At 38.1% G+C, this 22,037-nt stretch overlaps 1 protein-coding gene and 1 pseudogene across 2 annotated transcripts in view; one reads left to right on the plus strand and one right to left on the minus strand.

Annotated features, from left to right (window-relative positions):
• Cntn1 (contactin 1) overlaps window positions 1–22,037 on the minus strand; it is a 283,386-nt gene that overhangs the window by 8,248 nt on the left and 253,101 nt on the right. For both annotated transcript variants that reach the window (XM_005354313.3, XM_005354312.3), the window contains exons 21-23: window positions 19,750–19,936; window positions 17,521–17,633; window positions 16,607–16,763 (exon numbers count right to left, since the gene is read on the minus strand). In XM_005354313.3, the coding sequence (XP_005354370.1) occupies window positions 16,607–16,763; window positions 17,521–17,633; window positions 19,750–19,936 (457 nt within the window). The remainder of the gene's footprint in view (window positions 1–16,606; window positions 16,764–17,520; window positions 17,634–19,749; window positions 19,937–22,037) is intronic.
• Window positions 890–2,219, plus strand: LOC101984096 (annotated as a pseudogene).

Below are 22,037 nucleotides of genomic sequence, written 5' to 3' on the forward strand. Positions count from 1 at the left end.
ACACACACACACACACACACACACACACACACACACACACACACACACTCATAATATGTCAACCTAACAGTCCAGAGCAGTAGGTATTTTGTGTGTGTGATAAGCCATTATTTCAGGTCTTTGCAATAAGAAATGAAAAACTAAGCATACAATGCACACATCAGTAGTAAGTTAAAGAAATTGACAATTTAATCTTATATTCTACTTCCTTGATAATCTATTAAACAAAAATATCATTCAAGCTAGTATAAATTTCTCAAAACCAATTCATGGCAAATGACTTAGGAAAGATGATCAGAAGAGAGAAGGATCCTTACTATTGCTCAGCACTGAAGGCATGCTCTTACCACCCGAGGACACTGCACTGTGCCCTTACTGTGTCAAGGCAAGGGCACAACAGGGGAAAAAGCCAAGTGGAGAAACACAGCTCCTACCCTTGCTGTTTGAAAGAGGTTTTTGCATTCTTGCATGGTTTTTAAATCTTTTGTTTTTCTGCATATTTTAAAAAATATGCCATACCCCACATGTTATTTTATTCTGATAAGATGACCAATAACAACCTCAATTAAACAGAAAAACATTTAATTTTCCGTGTCCGACCTAATTGAAACGATCTATTCTGAGGGTGACCGTGGGGTTGCTCCAATGCTCTGTCTACTCACCACAATTACATCAGCAATGGGTATGCATCGATATGTTTGTCTGAATATGTGGCTTGGCACAGTCCTAACTGTGTCTGCAAAAAGCAGCTTAAGGAATCAGGGTTGCCGTTTTGAAGCTTTGGTGTTAGGATGCAAACCAAACACAATTTCATAATTTGTGGTTTTGACTTCAGGACATTTGATTTATTTAAAATAAACTCTTTGTGTTTATGTGTTATATTGAATGCCTCTAATGGCTCAAGTTTATGCAATTGTGGCCTGCATCTTCAGTTCTCCTTACATTCCAAACAGAAATTAAAGACCTAGCCGGAAAGGTGAAGCTGCGGTTACCCAGCTGTAACATGGATGCTGCAAGCGAAAGCGAAGAGCCGGTTTGTGGGGAAGTGGTGTCCGTGGCCCATGCTCTTTCCCTCCCAGCCGAGTCGTATGGCAATGACCCTGATATTGAGATGGCTTGGGACATTCGAGCAATGCAACAGCCGAAGTCTATTACAAACTGATTTCATCAGTTGACCCACAGTTCCTGAAACTCACCAAAGTAGATGACCAAATCTACTCTGAGTTCTGTGAAAATTTTGAGAAGCTCAGAGTAGATGTATTGGACCCAGAAGAACTCAAATCAGAAGCAGCTAAAGAGAAATGGAGGCCATTCTGCTTAAAATTTGAAGGTGTGGTGGAAGACTTCAACTATGGTACTTTGTTGCGACTCGATTGTTCTCAGGGCTATACTGAAGAGAACACCATCTTTGCACCCAGGATTCAATTTTTTGCAATTGAAATTGCTCTGAACCGGGAAGGCTATAACAAAGCAGTTTCCTGCAGTGTGCAGGACAAAGAAGGAGAGAAAGGAACTAACAAGGAAGAAGAGGAAGATGAGAAAGGAGCTGATAGTGGAGAAGAAAAAGAGAAAGGAGTCAACACAGAAAATTAAAGCAAAACAAAACAAAAAACTAACCAGGGAGGAGGAAAAAAAAGCCAAGAAACATGTGACTCAGCTGAACCCACAAGTATCAGGTGCTCCTTGCACAGACCCCTTGTGCACATGGAGGATTCAGAAGGACATTTTCTAGCACATAAGAGAAGCTGCTCTGGGCATAATAGCCTAAACACAATTAGCAGAGTCTCTTAGTTAATTGTTGATTCATACCCTATTTCTTGACTGTAACTTGTTGAAGTAAGACATTTTGTAAATATATTCCTTTTGGTTTGTATTATTTATGACTGATTTTGGAAAATATTTACATTTGTTTGCTACTTCAAAAAATCAGTTGTATAATCTCATCACCATATCTCATATAAAACTGTCTATTTTTTAAGTTTTCTCACTGTTCTCAGTAATGGAATTCGCTTAATGTGTTAGCTCCTACTTGGAATCAGTATTAGAAGTTCATATGTAAAAATTGACTCTTAGCCAGGCCTAGTGGCTCATACCTGTAATTCCAACACTTGGGAAACCAAGGAAAGAGAATTGCATGATTTTTAAGCCAGCCTAAGTTATAGAGTGAAACTCTGTCTCAAAAAATAAATTGTTTAAAAAAGAAAAAAAAAGAAATTAAAGACCTAATTGAATTACCATTTAGTCACTATAAATGTGAGATATGTAAAAATATTTTCTTGAAAGGTTTTCAGTAAATGTTGGGTTTATACTCAACAACCCATTTATCATATTAGTATTCTCCTGACTCTGGTTCTTACATTGTATTTACGGACTATATACTTTGCTTTTCATTGGTATCCTGAATGTTAAACATGAGGGAATCATCAATCTTGTGAAACATCTTTCCATATCAGAATAACTGTAAAACCAAATTAAAGTACCTTGTTTAACCTGGAATTTCTTGTCTCTCTTTCAATTGAACTCCTGGACATATTAATTTCTTCAAAAAGAATTATTATCAACCAAGTGTATGTAAGTGTGTTTGTGTTACCCTCATTTGAGGCTTCTCGCTTTCAGTCTTCTGATATGAATACAAACCTTATAATAACTGCAGAAACAAAGTAAAACAGGACCATTTCCAGAGATGGGGTGAATAGGGAGACAATAGAGAGGGGACTTGCAGGGTGCAAGTGATCGGATAGGGGAAATGGGGTCAAAAGGGGGTTTCTAGGTAGTCCAGAGGAGGAAGATAAACTTTGAAGAAGACGGGACTTGGGTAAAGAGAGCAGTCATGTACAGAGACAGGGAGCAGATGTTTCTATTGAGTTACTTTGTTTAAAAGTAGAGCAGTCTTTCATACAGGTAGAGAAATTTTCTGTGTTTTATCAAAGCATTTTTCAGAACTACTTATGATGAGAGATGACGATCTTAAGGGGTGGAACATAGTATAACATAGGCCACAGAAAGGCCAAAGGGAAATAATAGGGAAGGGTTAAGTAGGGAGAAAAGGATAGAGGAGAGGTAGGAGTAGGGATGGCTAAAGGTATTTGGGAAAGCCATATGGAAACATCACAAAACACACACACACACACATACACACCAGTTTAAATAAAACTACATAACACAGGGCATAGTGCTCCTCTCAGAATTCATAAATTACCAACAAAGAAAAAAAGGGCAGTGCCAGGTGTAAGTTACCTCCTCTTGAACTGTTTTTGGTCTTGGAGGTCCTAGAAACCCACAGAACAATACAGACTATTGCCAATGCTTTTGATTAGTGCCTCCCCCCAAGAACTTGATGGCGAGAACCTATTGCTGAGGATACCACACACTTGGATCACAGGATTTGGAGAAATCAAGCTCTTACTGATGGGGAAGCTTCTCATCTACTGTTTAGCTTTCCTAGTACTAGACGGTGCTATCATGCCTGTTTGGAGAGAAAAGTCATCAGCAGTCAGACCCAGTTATGAGCCTAGAGAGCTACAGTAATAATCATTTTCATTGATATTTCCATTGATGCAATAGTAGCAAAACTGCGATGGGATAACCAAGAACTTTCTTATTTAATTTAAGACCCAGTCAGTCGGTAGAAAAGGGATCTAGTACTGTAGATCTGATCAAGAACCCATAGTGAGGAAGCTTATAGACAATATGTGTGAACTTACAAATACTATTTTGCTAAATGGATATAGATTCAGTTGCTCTTTAAATATACATTCCTATAGCCATAGATTAGTGAAACGCACAGAGTTGACATATTAGGGAACCTTATTTGTGCAGTGGACAGCAATTAACACTAAAACTGTAGTTTTGACAACTAAAGTACAGAGAATAAACATCTGTGGAGTACTCAGCTATAAAAAGAACAGCTATATTATGCATGTTCCTGTAAGGTAGAGAAAACATCACAGAGGGGCATGGGAAGATTAGAAGAGCCAGAGGATGGGAGGAATGGGATAAAGACAGTGTGTTCTGGGCACAACAGGACACTTATGAAAACATAGTAGCTGTGGATTCCTGCCTAAGACATACACAAGATCAAGAAAGTCAACATTCCAGCATGGGTCAGGAAAAAGTCAATGACTCTCTTCCCCCAGCTGAGGAGCTAATGACAGCTGTTAGTTGCTAAGACAAGAAGTGTCAATTTTATTTAGTGGTACTATCTCTAGTAGACCAATCACGCTCCAGTGGATGATGCCACACCTATAGCGCTAATTGGATTCAGTGGGCTTTAAAAATATAAAATACATGAATTTGAAAGCAGGCTGTCAGATAGGAGGTGGATCCAAGAGAAGGCAGTACAAGGAGTAAAGACAATGAATAAGAACAAAATATTACTGTTACTGTATTCATACTTGGAATTCTTAGAAATATTATATACATACATATACACACACACATATATTGCCATTTCTGATGTTTAAATTGATTACAAACTGCAGCTACTATGTCCATTTGACTGACAAAACTGTAGTGGTATTTTATTTGTATTTTAATAAATAGAATTTGTCTGAGGATCAGAAAAGTAAAACAGCCACATTGGTCAGCCTTACAGACCAGGCAGCAATAACACACACCTTCAATCCCGGTAGCCACACTAGCTTGCCATAGAAACCAGGTGGTAGTGGTGCACGCCCTTAATCTCAGAACTAGAGAAGAATATAAGAAGGGAGGAGACAGCTCTCAGACACAGTGTCATTCTATGATTCCTGGAGGCAGGATCACCATTATCTGGACTGAGGTTGAGGTAAAAGCCAGTGGCTGACTGCTTTGCTTTTCAGATCTTCACTTGAACCCCAATTTCAGTCATTGAGTTTTTATTAATCATGCTTCACAAAACTATCATACCTAAAAGTTCTTTTTTAGGGAGTCTTTTCTTGTGTCCATTTGGTAGCACCTAGACTATGGACAGCTTCTATATAGAGCTTCATATAGACAAAGTATAATTTCAAGTGCTTGACCTTCTCTGAGTCTCGTACATAGAATGTGCTCAAGTTGAACCACGCTGTCCAAGCCATATTTATTTCTGATTTCAAAACATAGATGGGAGAGAAAGCATTGAGGGTGGGGTATGAGAGCGTTGGCCTAAGGAAGAAGATTACTGAAGGAAACCCATGGAAGTTGAGTAAAACCTGTGGTGTTTCTCTTTCTTAAGTCTCTCCGTAGTATATTCCCCTAACCCTTAAAAGAACAGTGGCTAGGAAGAAGCCTACCCTCTCCCTGAATAGTTTTAGGCTGGTAATGATTACCTTTTATTAGGAACTGTAAGTGTGTTTGGGCAATATTACTATGTGGTAGCTCAAAGTAAAGGGCTTGGAAGCCAGGCAACAAGAACCAGCCCTGCCTTTGCCTTTTCGTGGCTGCTTCATTTTTTTTAAATACCCCAGTTCCTTCCACTGTTAAATAGACTAAATTCATCTCATCTATTTATTATGAGAACTGAGAGTATGTTTATAAAGATGTGCATATACATGAACACATGGATATCTCTATATATTTATATGTATATATGTATGTACATGAACATATACAGCATAATTTGTCTTAATAAAGTATCACGATATGTAGAAGTTCATTACTAAACTGGGTGGAAAAGGGAATTCTATATTCAAAGATAGGTCTCAAGGCAGCAGATTGCCATCTTTTGCTTTCTCTAGGTAATCCTGGCAGCTGTGTTACAACCCATTCCAACTCGTCACCCCAGGGAATACATGAAATTCCACTTACTGCAATTGGTAAACAGTTGTATCATTAAAGTCCTTCAGAAAGTGCATGGCTAATTGAAAACTATCCATGGATCATCCCCATAATATTTGATAACCTTTATTCTTTCTCTGTACCTACACTGCAGTTTTCAAAGAGTAGATAGAAAAAAAAATAGTACTATAAGCTTGGCATACCAAACCTTTCAGGAATAAGCCAGCTCCTGTGCAGTCTTTCTCTGTAATCAAGTGTCTTTGACTTCAGTAACAGAAACCTAACCAAAGGAAGAAGATAACTGTACTAGCTCTAGAGACGAGAGCTCAAACATTGAACGCTCAGGCCTGCCTTAGCTCAAGTTTCCTCTCATCTTTGACACACATTTGACTAAGTATGTCCTAAGTAAATGTACATGTCCTAAGTAGATGTGAAGTCCTAGCTGAAGCCCCAGCTCACAAACCCATCTATTTTGACAGCAAACATCCAGTATCTTCTTTCAAAGACAATCTCATATTCAAATGTTTGGTTGCTCTCTCTCATAGACTAGCAATTGTGGCTGAGTTTATGGTTTTCTATGGTTTAACAAACGTAGAACAATTTCCCATTCCTCATTCAAGTACTAGCCTATAAGTCATGGTTACTTTATAAAATGTTTCTTGTTTTTGTTTTTGTGAGACAGGGTATTATATTGTAGTCTAAACTGGCAAAAACTCACAGCAATCCTCCTGTATCAGGATTATGAAGATGAGCCCCACACCTAGCTGGGGGCTTGATTCATCACTGGAGAACTAACATTTTTCTTAGGGAAAGGTCTTTGTGGACCAGGTCAGCAAGAGCACACTTTTCCAATGGAGGGTGAATGAACACTGACAGTCTCTCAAATCAGCATGGGAGAACAGCTTCTTCCACGTTTCTAGACCACAGTAATCCTTCCATCAAGGACTTTAAGTGTCACTAAGAGCTTATGTCTACAACTCTAAGAATGTATATTCTCTGGTCATACTGTGGAAACTGGAAAAATAGGTTTGTGGTAACCACTTACCTGAGTTCTTTAGACTCTCTCTAGTTGGTTCTTTACTTTCAGCTGTTTTTCAATTGTTTATGTATAATCAAAAGAACAATTAAGAATTTTATTTCTTAGTGAAATAGTATGAGTAACACCAGTGCCATTGCCACAGGTAGATCTCTCATCTGATAGAGCTGTCAGAATTTCTGACCTCATCTACCAAAGGAAGGACAGGTGATTTTGTCCTATATATGCAGAAGTGTTTATCTAATTATTCTTTATCAGTATAACTCAGGAGTCAGATATGGGGGTAAGAATCTGATTAATCAGAGAAGCAATGGAGAAGGGACTAGTGACCTCCTTTGATCCAAAAGGGCCGAGAATCTTTCTAAATCCTTCCCTATTGCTTCCTGTATCTCTCTATATGTCCTTGATCCTCCAAAACCCTCTATGGCTAATTTTGGTTAGCTAGTAACTAGCTCTGCCCTCTGATTCAAAGTAATCTTTATTTGGAGCCTTGAGAGTATCACAGTGCAATCAAAATATCCCACAACATATATGGAGTCAGCTATTTATAAAAAGATACTCTGAAAATATAATACAGAAGATGTTTACAAACCCTATAAGAAACTTAGCACAACTGGTTGCAATTCTGAGTCTTCCTCTGGCCTCAACAAATTACTGAGCTGTATCTGCCTCTCCACAGGATCTCAGAGTAATCAGATAAAAAGTCAGTTATGTAATTATTACCCTAAATTTTGTGGTTGAAATGAATAAAATTAGGTATTAAAGGAAGCAAAGCCATGCCCAACCTTGAGATAGCAATCTTTTATTTAGGATCATATTCCACACATAGATAATTTTTTTTTTTTTTTGGTTTTTCAGTTCATTCAACTCAGTTGTCTTGAGGACCTGAGCATGTGGTTGACAGAAAGTTATGGAGGCAAAAACCAATGTTCATGCCCCAGCTTGCTTCAGCACTAGGATACCTGGACGTCTGATAGCAGTGGCATCAGACTGAAAATGAGCGTCAGCTGATTCGTGAGAAGCAGCACCAGCAGATTTGTCCTTTAGTCATTTCTCTGGCCTTTGTTCTTCCCACGCTACTGTTTACTATTCCAGGTTCATATACTCTTCCTTATTTGTCTACACCTGAACACTGAGCATTTAAGATTTGCAATCCTGCCCCCAAGCAGAAAGTTCACTTGCCTGGAATTCGACAAGGAGTATGGAGTAAAACCTTATATTAGTGAGGTGGATATTAAAATTTCCATTAGGCCAGATAACAAAACTGTTATCTTTGCAATGTCTACAGTATTTACTGAAAACAGTTAAAAATAATAGCCTTATTTTTTCCCACATTCCCTTGTGTTAGTTTGTGTAGCATGTGTGTGCCATGGGCAAGTGTGACAAGCACAGCCTAACTTGGTGGCATCACTTCTTATGCCCCTTTTAGGTGGTGGAACTTAGACAACAGACTTGGAGACAGGGGCTCTTCTACTTATCTAAACATCTCACCAGCTCAGAAAAAAGAGAGAGATTTTAACTTTCTTATTACAAAAAAGAAATTTGATAAGGTGATGGGCACGCTCATGGTTTCATTGAATCTGCAATTGTATTTATAGATCAAAATAGATTTATCCTGTAAATATACACTATTTTCCAGTTAAAAATAAATATATAAGATAAAACAAAACAAAACAAAAAAGCTAAACCAAATTTAATGGAAGAAAGTATCTTTTTAGTAAACCAGGCTTTCCTTGAACTCACAGAAATTTACCTGCCTCTGCCTCCCAGGTGCTGAGATTAAAGGCATGTGCCACCACCTCCTGGCTACTCTAACTAATTTTAGCGTTTCTCAAAAAGTAAGCATATACAAAATCTGAAATTAAAACAGACTTGAGTTTTAGATATAGTAGGATGTTCTATATTTGATTCCCCTTTTTTCATCTTAGGATATGTTTTTTGTTCATTCTAGTATCTATATAACAACTTGCATGTTTTGATTTTAATTATCTTCTTGTCTCTTTGAACCTTTGAGATAGGAAAAGTACTAATCTCTATGGGGAAGAAAAAGCTTTAGACCGACTCCTTGTTCCATCAGGAGCTAATTTGTAACCATGGACCACAAGCACAGTTCTGAAAGACTGTGATCTTTGGCTGTTTCAGTTCTTCAAGGATGTGGACAAGGAATTATCAAAATGACAGCCTTTCATCTTAGAAGTCTGAAGGTTAGCATCCTGGCCATGCAGCTTTGATTCTAAGACAACTGTAATAGTTAAGGATATCAGGAAGTGAGCCATAAAACCTTCAAACTTATTTGTTAGGTTTCTCCTTATTTATAATAATCAAACACGGTATTAGTCTATGTGTATACATCTAGGGCTTGATCATATAAGCACTAGTGGCTTTGGTAGTTTTTTTCAAGAGTGAAAACCGCTAACAGTCTTGCCTCTTCTACTTGTTGGGCAATTGGGAACCTAGAAGCCAAGCAAAATAGCCATTTGTACTGTTGGCTGATGTGCGCAGTTTGCTGGCAGTGTATACTGCAGGGGTATTTACTCCATGCTGTTGACTTTAGTTCTTCCCCACCAAAAGATGCCAGACTGCCAGGCTGCACTTCCTCTCAGAATGAACTGAGCTGTTACCACAGAGTGAGTACCCATGATTAAGCGGGAAGGACAAAAGTAACCACACTCAAAACTTCAATTCTGATAGGAATTTTTGGCAAAGTAAAACTGTAATTATGAGGACTTGTGGAATTGGCCTACTACATCTTAAGACAGCAAGGTGACAGGTTGGCAGGAGTATGAAGTTTGGGGTAAGAGAGGATGCCATTACACACTAGCCCTGCTAACTTGACTATGGGCCCTCTCACAAGGCTCTGATCCTCTTTGAGCTGGAATATGGAATGTGGAATACTTACATACTAGGTGTATGAGAGAATCATTTTTAAAACCTATGTTAATATATATTGTGAAAGCATTATGAATTTAATTTGTTCACTCAAAAAGGTTTTATGAGTATTTACTGAGACTATATGGAGCTTGGAGTAAGACACAATGTCCTTGGGTTTAAGGCTTAGGGTTCTATTCATCCAATGTACACCATGCCAATGGCCTTCCTGGGTTTGTTTATTTATAGCATATGCCAAATCTTCACCAGTGGTACAGGATTTCTGCTTGATATCCCCAGGAATCAGAGCATGTTGTAACACAGGCTATCAACTTGGATATGGGCCTCACTCATTGCTAGATTATTCTGCACAGAGTCTGTGTAGACTTTGTGGAAAATATCCAACAGTTACCACAGCCATTCTTTCTTAAGCTCAGTTAAAGTCTGTCAACCTGGGACTTCCAATGCCATGCTCGTGTGGCAGATTCATAAAACAAATAGCATCTTTTCCCTGCTTCCACCTTCGCTTCTGAAGCTATCAGGTTTGAGGTTCAGTGGTAAAATGAAGAGTGAACGAGAAGGTTAAAATTGTGTGTTTTTACTTGCCGAGGTGGTAGCCCTTCCTTAGAGCTTAGATTTAGAGGCCAACAAAGCATAGCGACCATAATTTCCTTCTCATTTGTTCTACTGTGTTTCCTTTTTATTGTTTGGTTATGTGGTGTGTTGAATAGAGAAAGAGGAAAAAGAAAAACAGATTCTGTTTGGTCACCATGTAATTGTCCTTACACTTATTGTAAGTGTGTCTAAACAAGAAAATTCAAACTAAAGGGAAAGATTTACCTTTCCATGAAGTCACTGAAGTATTTCCCATTCTTCTTTTTCACAAATTTAAAAAGGCAGTCTTTGCTGATCTTAACATTTGCATATGCCTGAGATCATGGCAGAACATGATCTGCAACTAGGTGAGACAGCTGGATCTGTAATACTGTGCTGTGGGACAATGGTCTTGTACCTTGTAAATATTTGTCACTCATATTGGTTTAATAAAATGCTGATTGGCCAGTAGCCAGGCAGGAAGCATAGGCAGGGTAACCAGATCAGGAGAATTCTGAGAAGAGGAAAGGCTCAGTTTGCAGTTGTCACCCAGACACAGAGGACTCAAGATGAGAATGCCTCACTGATAAAAGGTACCAAGCCATGTGGCTAACACAGACAAGAATTATGGGTTAATATAAGATATAAGAGTTAGTAAGAAGCCTGAGCTAATAGGCCAACAAATTTATAATTAACTAAGGCCTCAAGTGCTTTTTGGGACTGAATAGCTGCAGAACCGGAAGGGACAAAAATCTCTGTCAACAACTTTCCATCACTGATTTTCTTCCTCTACAGTTTTAAGAAGCTCTTGACCCCATTTCCACTCCTGAATTTTTAACATTAATCAAGAATCTTTTCCTCAGTTTTTTTTTTCTGTCCCACTTCTTATTTTCTGTTAGAATGTTCACTTGTCAAAACAGGTTTTGCCATCCTTAGATAATAGTAAGCCTTGGCCATTTTGAGAAATCATAGAAATGTCATTTGATAGGTGTAGGTAGAGATTTATCCCAGTCTTGAATATCTTGGGAGAAGTTTTCAGAGAGGCTTTTGGGAAATGTACTTTATTTTAAGATGGAACCTAAGAAACAATGCTGTCTTCTTTTGGGGGTATTTATTAGCATCTGCATAGGAAAAGTAATTCCTGAAATCGCAGAAACCTTTGGAAACTAGTGACAAAAAAATCTGTGAGTGGTGCTGAGATTTTGTAAATAAGAAAAGATGGCCAAACTTGTTCCTTTATATTTTTGAAATACCATCCATATCAGGATAAAACCCACCTATTTTCAGGCAGTTTTGAGTTTTTCTACCCATGAAAAGTATTCTAGAGGACACAGATGCTTCTCAGATATTATTCTTTAGCTAGAAGTAATGAGTCTGTGTTTCCATCATTTATTATATTAACAACACCATCTGACGGCTTGGGGCAACACTGCTGTCTCAATTTTTGTATTTTAATTTCCTGATACACTAAAAATAAAGTTATATAACTATGTAGTTGGTTCTCTGATGAATTTTGGTTTCTTAGTTTATACCATAGCTCTTTCTTTATCTACTTCTACTGATGTGTGTAGGTGTGTAACAAGAACACTGGGCACAATGTGTCTAAACTGGCACCTGATTGCCTCCAATCATGTATTTTAAGGAGACATATCTGTCTTAGGATGTGTTTCTGCTGGTCAGTTAAGCAGATGGGTCTGCTTGTTTATATAAATCTTTGAAATCAGAAAATTCCAATTCACACTTCTCATCAAATCATCAAAAAATACCATGTGGGTCTTCCAAGGAAATCCTAAATATAATGGTGTCTCATCTCTACTGTTCCCCTACTCATCAAAATGGAATTTAATTTTTGTTTTGACCATCACCATGGTGCTTCTGTTTCCAAAGATCCACAAATATTTTTATCTGAGTCATGATCAAAGACTGGCTGAAAATCTCTTTTGCAAAATACAAATCTTATCATGTAAATTTTTACTGTTGGATGTTTTCATGGTATCACTTTATATTTGGAATAGTACCCAAAGCCCTTTGTTAAATCCTGTAATGTCCTGATGGCAAAGAGCTTCCTGCTTCCCTTACCTAACTTGGCTGATCTCCTTATGACTTCTCCATGGCTTGTCTGCAGCCACAGGTATCCTTGAACATCAATGCTTTCTCTCATATCAAGGCTTTGTGATTGTCTTTGTCACATAAATCGATAGACCTCCCTCTCCCCTCTATCCCCTTGTCAGCTGCATCTTGGAGCCAGCTTCTCCTGACACTCTCTCAGAAAACAGTTGCCACCTCCTTGTCCTTCTACACTCATCATCTAACACTATGTCATGTATTTGATATTAAAGACATTATTTCGGGTCTTTGGAACAAAATTTATCAGATTTGCTTAGAGAAGACTTTGCCTTCACTGTTTACAAATAATGGGTCTCCTAAAACTGCAAATGACCATTGTATTGTGTTGTTGCTCTAAAATCCATTTGTTAAAGTTTTCATCTCTGGTGCCTCAGAATATGAACTCTGGTACCTCAGAATGTGACTGTATTCACGACAGGTTTTTTGGTCCACCCACTGAGACAGTGTGCCTGAGCTAATGGGAGCTCACCAAATCTACCTGGAGTGGGACTGGACGAGCATGAGATCAAACTGGACCTTCTGAATGTGGCTGACAATTGGGTCAGACTGACAAGCCAATGATAATGGCAGTAGAATTTGTCTCTACTGCATGTACTGGCTTTTTGGGATCCTATGCTATTTGAATGCACAGCTTCCTCAGCCTGGATGTAGTGGGGAGGGCCTTGAATTTCCCACAGGGCAGGGTACCCTGCCCTCTCTTAGGACTGGAGGGGGAGGAGGAAGGGGAACAGAGGAGTAGGAGGGGAGTGGGAGGAGAGGAGGAAATGGAAATTTTGATTGGTATTATTTATAAAGTAATAAAAAATTTATATTTGAAAAAAGACATATATAAGTTAAAATTTAGGTCATTAGAATGGATCCTAATCTAATACAACTGGAGTCAAGGTAAGAGATGTGAATCTACATGCAGGGTAGACCTTGTGAACAGGTATGATGAAACAACCTTAAAGAGACCTCAGGATAAAACATTCTGGACCCACTCCATCTTGGGTTTCTGGTCTCTAGCTTAGAACTAAGATAAATCATTTCCTGTTTTTAAAGCCATGTATCTGTGTCACTTTGTTATAGTGGCCCTAGAAAACTAATAGATTGCTAAAACACCACGCCAAAAATATTTTTACTGAGGAGATTTTGGTCCTTCTGCATTACAACTTTGGTATGCAGAAAGTCAGGATTTTACAAAACACAACTTAGAAAAGAGAAAAACACGCATATACTCCCCAGCTAAGGAAAGGGAACACTGGCAGCACCAGCGGTCTCTTCCAACTGTTCCCCAGGGTCCACAAAAAGGAAGTACTGCTCAGAGCCTGGTACTATTTATTCCTTCTGTGGGAGTTCTACAGGCCAAAAAAGTGCCTTTCCCAAACACAGCTTTGTTGTTCTCTACTTTTAAACTTTTTATCAATGGACTTTGTAGATATTCTTTTGTGGCCTACTGCTTACATTCTACATAACTATCAGGAAATGCACTAAATCCCTGCCTACAGACTTCAGACAGAAAATGAGAGAAGAAAGCTTTAATGTTCTTTCAATTTGCAAGGAGGCCTAGAAATAACACAACCTTGGATATATTCTGCTCATGACAAATGATGTTCACTTATAAGCTTGCTTATACATAAACATTAACAAGAAAATTCTAGAGTGATGTGATCTCTCAAACATTTGCCACTTTGATGTCTTTGTACAGCTGCGATTAGACTGAAACAAGCAGCTGAAGTTCTGAATAGAGAATCCATTCTTTAGTTGACAAATGTAAGAGAGGAAATATTCTAGGCTTGTCTGCAGTTTTCTACAAATGAAGGATGCATCTGTGGACTGGAGTGTCTAATTGTCACTGCAGTGAATGTTTCCTTCTAAGAGCCAACTGGTCAATCCTTAGCAAATTTAAAAGTAATTCTTAATTCACCCCCATGAAAATGAAATTTGCATAAAAGATATTAGTTATATTAAAAAGACTCAAGAAAAAGTAGCAAATGCTCAAAATATATTCCTGCCTAATTATTTTACTGTAGCTTAACATTACCAGTGTCTTGAGGTTATATCCACATCCACTGGGTCATAGGACACTGATAGTTTGTAATGGCATGCTACCGTGTAAAGTCTTATTAAACACTTGCTGAAATCACATTGAAGCCTAAGGCTAAAGGTGTAGCTACTTATGTCATAGAGATGAGCTGACACTACCAAGTAACCAAGTAGGCTCCTCCCCTTAGAAAGTCAGAAGTTAGAGCCGGGCGATGGTGGCGCACGCCTTTAATCCCAGCACTTGGGAGGCAGAGGCGGGCGGATCTCTGTGAGTTCGAGACCAGCCTGGTCTACAGAGCTAGTTCCAGGACAGGCTCCAAAGCCACAGAGAAACCCTGTCTTGAAAAACCAAAAAAACAAAGAAAGAAAGAAAGTCAGAAGTTGAGCGTTTGCCCACTCATTGTCTAGATGCCACCTGCTGCCATCACTTGGTCACATGCATGGCTCGAGTGTCTCTAAACACAAACTGCTGGTTTGAAACCATGCAGCAGGTTCTATTTTACCGAAGGAGCAAACAAAAATAAAATGCAATGTTGCTTGTTGTTAAAGCTCAGAATTTAGAAAATGTGTTTAAAGTAATGTGATGTCATCTTCATTTATATAACAGTAATTATGAAAAGACAGAGCAAGAATGACCTGATGCTGGGGAAAAGTCTCATTATAGTCATAGAATGGAATATATATTCAAAGATGATTGGAAATAGAGAAGCAAAACTCTGGTTAATTATTTAAATTTAACCTGCACAAAGACTTACAACAAAAGCATTATAAAAATGTACGAACATCTCTTATTTATAATAGAAAACTATGGAAGGGGTAGATAAATTGAATATATTTGTTTGAAAGACTATATGTCTATATTTAAAATTTCTAAAATCTTGAATGATGCAGGGACATTCACAGGAAAATAGAGAGTACAGCATGATCTATTGAAACATACCATAATTGTCCAAGGCTGCAGAGACACAGCTAGATATTCCCTAACTCTCTTATGAATCTTTAAGTTCTAATTTTTAAAAAAAGATACAATAATTAAAATGAAAAATTAACTGTATTATACCATCACTTTCCATTTGAGAAAAATATACACGTGATATGGTGGGCATAAGGAGAACTTGGCTCATAGAAGAAGCAACAATTATTGTCTGTCATTGTGTTAGGGCATCTTTTGTTTGTTCAATATGTAATAACACATTTGTTTACTTAGCTATGAATCCCTTTTCTCAATCATTGCTTTCATTGATTTAGTATCTTCTATTTTTGTATTCTCTAATCAAATTCTTAAGTTCACATAAATCTTAATTCAATGTAATAAACATAAACAAGGAGGATATAAAGTCAGGCAGTAGTGGCACACGCCTTTAATCCCAGCACTCGGGAAACAGAGCCAGGCAGATCTCTGTGCGTTTGAGGTCAGCCTGGTCTACACAGTGAGTTCCAGGACATGCTCCAAAGCTACAGCAAAAATCTGCCTCAAAATACAATAAATAAATAAATAAATAAATAAATAAATAAATAAATAGGATATAAAAAAATCTTAAAAATTAAACAAACAATACTATAAAAACAATGTAGAAAAGGAATCCCTGTCTCAACTACATAGAGTTTAACCAAGCCCGTGATGGCAAGCACCCATAGAAAAGCATTGTGTGGATTAAATCACAAAGTAAGGATCAATGTAAAGAAGAAATAATCTAATGTCTTTCTGATTACTATAGTAATGTACATGGAACAGAGAACGATAAGCCAGAAGAAGACAAAATGGATCAGTAGATTTCTTCTTGAATATTACTTGAATATTATTAGATAATTACCTAGTATTCTTTTTGCCTTTAGTGCCTTATATTTTGAATGTGTTATTCACTGTAAGATATTTAATAAAAATGTTTTCAACGTGCAAATGCAACATTTATATAATGTAGTGATCACCACAATCCAGTAAATGCCTTTAGCATCATCCGAGACACACTCATCTTAAACATTTTTAGCGGTTCTTTGACATCTAACACATAACCAACAGGGAGGCGCTATGCTGTGAATTTGCTTTTCTCATTCATCAGAAATGGAACATCCAATTCTGTGGCATGCTTGATATTTGAATTTCTTGGGAAAATGCTGATGTGGTGGATGTCAGTTCTACCTCCGCTCTTGAGAAGCCATGCACAGGGCGTAGAAACTCACAGGTAACGTAACAGAAACGGCGTTTAGAGGATGGCTTACCTGAAATTTTAACTTGAGACACTACTCCGTCTCCCCCATCACTGTGTGCTCGGACCTCGACAACATACTCTCCGTCTCTGGGGATTGGGACTTCTATGGAGTGCTTATGGGTTGAGAACAGCTTGCCATCATGTTGCCCATCAGGTCTGTAGAGTATCTACAGAGTCCCGAATTACGAAGAGTTAATGGAGCCACAATTGTGAGTCAATGCCTAAAGTTAATAGCAGCATACAATGTTTACTCTTTGTTTGATAAAGGTCAGCACACTCAAGCTCTGAGGAGACATTCATCTGTTGCGATTCCCTGAGAATGGGGGCCTGCTGACCTGGGGCTTAGTCAACAGCTTGTGCCACATCCTCAAATGCTTTCTGTTGTTCATTTGTTTACTTTTGTTTTGAAATGACTGGAAATATGCCAAAAAATGTATCTCTTTTTCAAGAAAATATCAAATGAAAGCTTGTCACATTTTGAAGTGGCCTAACAAAGTTCTCTCAGTTTTAAGCCTTTTCAACATTATTCCTAGGGCTTACATAGATAATGCATTAGCATGGTATAGAGAATCCATGGGAATAACTCAGTCCTTCTAATTTACAGTGAGGAAGGAAGGCAACACTGTATATAATCAGTACCCCCAGACAATCAAAAATGAGTGCTTTCTGTCTCCTGTCTAAGCAATGATTACTCTGACAGCTCCATTCTTTAAAGGGGGAATTCTACTTGCCATAGAATTTTCCTAAAATCCACTCAAGATAAACCCTTATCTAAAGATTTTTCATGACACTCTGTCTTCTGACTGTGCTGTATGGGTAGAAAGAGAAGGTCAAAGGGATTTTCCTGATATCTGAAGCCATGTACACCAGCGTTAGCAGGAAGAAGGCGTATGTGGACAATAGGCTAGGCACTTCTTAATTTACCTTGTATCCCGTCACTGTAGATTCATTTGACAGCGCAACAACATGATCCCACGTGATTATATAGCGGGAGCCAGACCTCACCGAACTGATGATCCTTGGTGGTTGGCTGGGAGCTGTGGGAAGAAGGAACAGGTAATGAGTGATCACTGGATCAAACCTTGGTTTCACAAACTACATCACTGGAGGGTCTGTGGTGCAGAAGATGCTCTCAGTAACAGCAGCCCACCTGAGGATTATGTCATACGCCATGCACTGAGCACAGCACAGCACTGTGCATTCAAAAGTTCACTTAATTCTCCCAATTGTTTGTGAGTCAAGGAATAAAATTGTCTTTATTCTCTTCTCATCAGATTTATTTTTCTCCTGGTCTCTTCAGACTGTTGCCGTCAAGGTCAACAATCTTCACCAAATCTAGTGGCATTTCTTACAACCTTTTCCGACTCTTCAGAGTTGAAGGTTTTCTAGATCTCTTGTTCTTTTCTCAAATCCCCTGTGTCTTATTGACACTCCCATGCCTCTTTGTTGTTGTAGTCTTTCTCATTGTTCACTGTGAGCTAATTCTATGCTTTCTAATCAATTTCCAAGTATTGGAAGGCCACAGGTTTGATTCTGCATACGCATCTCTGCTTTATCTGTGAACCTTTCTTAGGCATTTAAATACTCCAAGTCAGTCTAGAGCCCTAAACTATTTGTTTTTCTCTGAACATGTGTTCAACTTCCTGTCTATATTGAATATCTGATGTCGAAATGTAATGTAAAAAGGAGGAATCACTGGTCATGTAACCTCAAATCTGCCTCTTAGGAACATTTCCTATTTTTTGAAAAGTGAACATGTATGCTTCTAGTTTCTCAAGCAAAAAATTGCCATTTGTTCTTTTCTTCCATTTATTGCCAACACCCATGAGGGTGTTGCCAACTCCACACGAGGAATAAATTCCATATCTCCCTACACTACCCCTTCATACTAGCTGCCAATGGCTCTCTTCTCAATTCTGCACTGGCTCTTCTGTTTTTGCTCTAATTTCCACTGTCCTTTGTTTGGATGGAAGTCAGAATGATGGTTTCAAATAGCATAATTAGGTATATTGATGACTTTAAGAAACAGGCTATTATCACACTCAGAAAATACCCAGGCTTTAATGATGACTTACAAAACACTTTGCATTTTAAGTTCCACACACTCTCCCTTCTTTACCTCAGAGCCAGGTTTTGGTTCTACTGGTGTTTCCAACATTAAGTATTTCAAATTCTGCATCCTTATTTTCTCTACCCAGAACAGTCTTCTCCCAGCTTGTCACCAAATGGGTCCTTCTTAGTTTTCATCACTTACATTCTAGCTTTCAGGGTATTATTTCAAAATCCTTCCAGCCAGGCCAACAGATTTGGCTTCCACACAAATAATTTTCAGTTTTTATCAGTTCACCTATCCTACTACCCTGTGGTCATAGACACACTTCTTTAACAGGGTTTTAGCTTGAATTTTAATTTTTGCTGTATCCTTTCCATGTAGAACTATTCTGGACATAACACATATTTGTGATAAAAGAATAGAATGAACAAGAAAAAGTAATGCTTCATTTGAAAAATAAAATGAGTCAAAACCATGTCTGACTCTATCTACCTCTGTCAGTGTACTAGGAGATATGGTAATCATTCTTAGAGATACTTGCGGTAGTCTCTAGAGTCCTGCATGCAGTTGTTTCTTTGCACACATACACTAATGGGCTCCAGAAGAAAAGTGTCAAAGTGAAGTTGTAGAGTTGAGAACTGCCCAGACCTGAGCAGAATGTGAACAAAGAACAGAGCAGTCTCGGTGTTAGAGAACATGCTTGTGTCTATGTTATACAATGATGATCTATGAGTAAAGCATAGGAAAACGAACACAATTGTGATGTTATTATGGTACCAATGTATCTGTATGGAAAATTAAATTGGTAAAGGTAGAGAGTAGACTAGCTGGTTTCTGATGGTCTGTAGTTTGAAGGAGGGTCTTTCTAAAGGTACTGGGAAGTAGAATAAAGTGTGTAAGAGCATGCTTCTCAGTTCTCCTTTTCTGACAATACCTAGGAATGCCGAGAGATATTCTGTGGCATATAGGATGTGGCATTGAAAATCAAAAGCATATGAGTAGCTGGATAGAACATTCTTTTCATATGTGCCTACAACTGGGATCTCATTTAAAGCGTTTGGTAAATTCGATATGCTTAAAAATCAAGTTATTATACTCACGGGCTTTTCTGGTGAAGGCCTCAATCACGTCACTCGAAGGTCCACACCCGGCACTGTTGCAGGCTCCAACTTCAATGAAGTACTGGGTGTCAGGAAGCAGGTTCTCGAGCCTGGCCGAGTACTCCTGGCTGGTGACTTGAACTCGGTGTGCAGCTGCTTCCTTGTCATGCGCAGCCCAGTACCGAATCTGCAGATATCCGAGGGGAGTGATACTTCACTGTGATTCAGATCTTGGTGTGAAAAGTCCATTGCTGTGGGCTTTGCTTCACTGGTAGGATGCTGCCGTAATTTTAATGCCACGTAATGGCGCATTTATCCTCCTATTGGCTTTTGCATAGTGATATCTAACTAAAAGTAGTGCAATTAGATGAAAACTACACTGTGCTGATGAGGTTGCCTTGTGTTGATGAGAGAGATGGAGGACACATGGAGGCTGATAAGACTGGCTTTCTAAATATGAAAGTGAACTTTCTGGAAATACTTGTGACAATAATTTCAATCTTAATTTCTTGTTTTATGTCTGTTTATAGGGTTTCAATTCATTATGAGCTTTCAATAGCTTGGCAGAAATATGCCTTGCTTGAAAAATACCTCATTATGTGGGCTGTAATGCACTGGCAAATGACTTTTCTTTCAGTAAAATCCTTTCAGATAAAAGGATGCATGCAATAGTATGTATGTATGTTAGCTATTTACTTTCATTCCTTTAAAACATCAAATAAATGCACCCAATAATCATTTATAATTATGTTATTGTGTATGTGTGTGTATGCACACATATATGACTGTATGCTTTAGGCTACATGTTAAAGTCTGACGACAACTTGCAGGGGTTGTCTCTCTCCTTTGATCTTGTAGGCCCATTGAACGCAGAGTGCCAGACTGGGTGGAAATCACCTATTTGGTGAGTTATAGAAGTTGCTTCCAATTAAGATATTTAAAAATATTTCCATTGTTATCATTAGAAATTACTACTTTTGTTAACTAGAGCCTTGACTCAAATACAAGTTATAAATTTGAATTAGGCTTTTAAAATAAAGACTTGGGGCATTAAATCCATGATTATGTCTAAAGTGTGAATGAAATTTAATTTTATAAGTATATTCAAATTTTCCATGCTTAGATTCACTGCTTAAAGTAATGGGAATTTATTTTCAAAATCAGCCAAAATGCCCTGATAAAAATCACCTGATGCTAATATGATATTAAGTTTCTCACTTATGTTTGTACACATATGACCATTATATAACAGAACTCAGTAAGCCGAATCTTCTTGGCAGATTGTAAGGTTTACATGTCAGCTGTGTGGGTTTCCAAACGCAGGATAATTGCTTATTGCTTATATGTTTCTTTTGTGTTATTTTTATTTTTCTTTTAATGAACATTTTGATGATGTCACATCATACTTTTGGATGTTTTTAATGAAATCACTGGCATTTCTATCATTTCAAGACAGAAAGGGTGAAAATGCACCAAACAACCCCCCAGGCTGATTTCTGCTGCCAGGCGTGTTTCAGACTTTGCTAGGACAGGAGGCTCTTGGGAACCTTAGACTGTGATCACATTCACTATGTGTGTGGAACATGATCTCCATCTGCATGGAACCTGAACTAGACAATACATGAGGCCTTTTCCTTGCTAATCAGAGGACAAATACAATGAACATTTACATTCTGAGAAAATCCAGGCCCTTCATTAGTATAATCCACATACAATATCTTCTAAACAAACATAGAAAGGTAGAAAGCATTTGACAGCAGTCAAATCCAAGGACTTTAAAATTTCTAACTCTTGATATTTGTATGCATTGAATAATAATGCTTTAAAGCATCATTTTCAGAGTAGTGCTTATATCTACTTCAAAGAGGAGTTTATAGACTATGCTGAATAATTCATGTCAACTTGAAACAAACTAGAATCGTCTGAGAGGAGTGAACCACAATTACAAAAATGCCTCCAAAAAATCAGAATAAAGATAAGTCTGGAAGGCATTTTCTTAATTAGTGATTAATGGGACAGTGTCCAAGTCATTGTGGGTGGTGCTTCCCCAGAAGCAGGCTCAGCAAGCCAGTAAGCAGCACCCCTCCATGGACTCTGCATCAGCTCCTGCCTCCAGGTTCCTACCCTGTTTGAGTTCCTACCGTGAGTGCCTTCAATAATGACAGTGATTCAGAATCATAAGCAAAATAAACCCCTTCATCCCAGCTTGCTTTTAGTCATGGTGTTTCATCCCAGCAATACCCTTACTAGGACATAGATGAAAACAATAATAAGATTTCTGTAAAATT

Source organism: Microtus ochrogaster, chromosome 15 (genome assembly GCF_000317375.1).
Source record: "Microtus ochrogaster isolate Prairie Vole_2 chromosome 15, MicOch1.0, whole genome shotgun sequence".
In the NCBI taxonomy this organism is placed as follows: Eukaryota; Metazoa; Chordata; class Mammalia; order Rodentia; family Cricetidae; genus Microtus; species Microtus ochrogaster.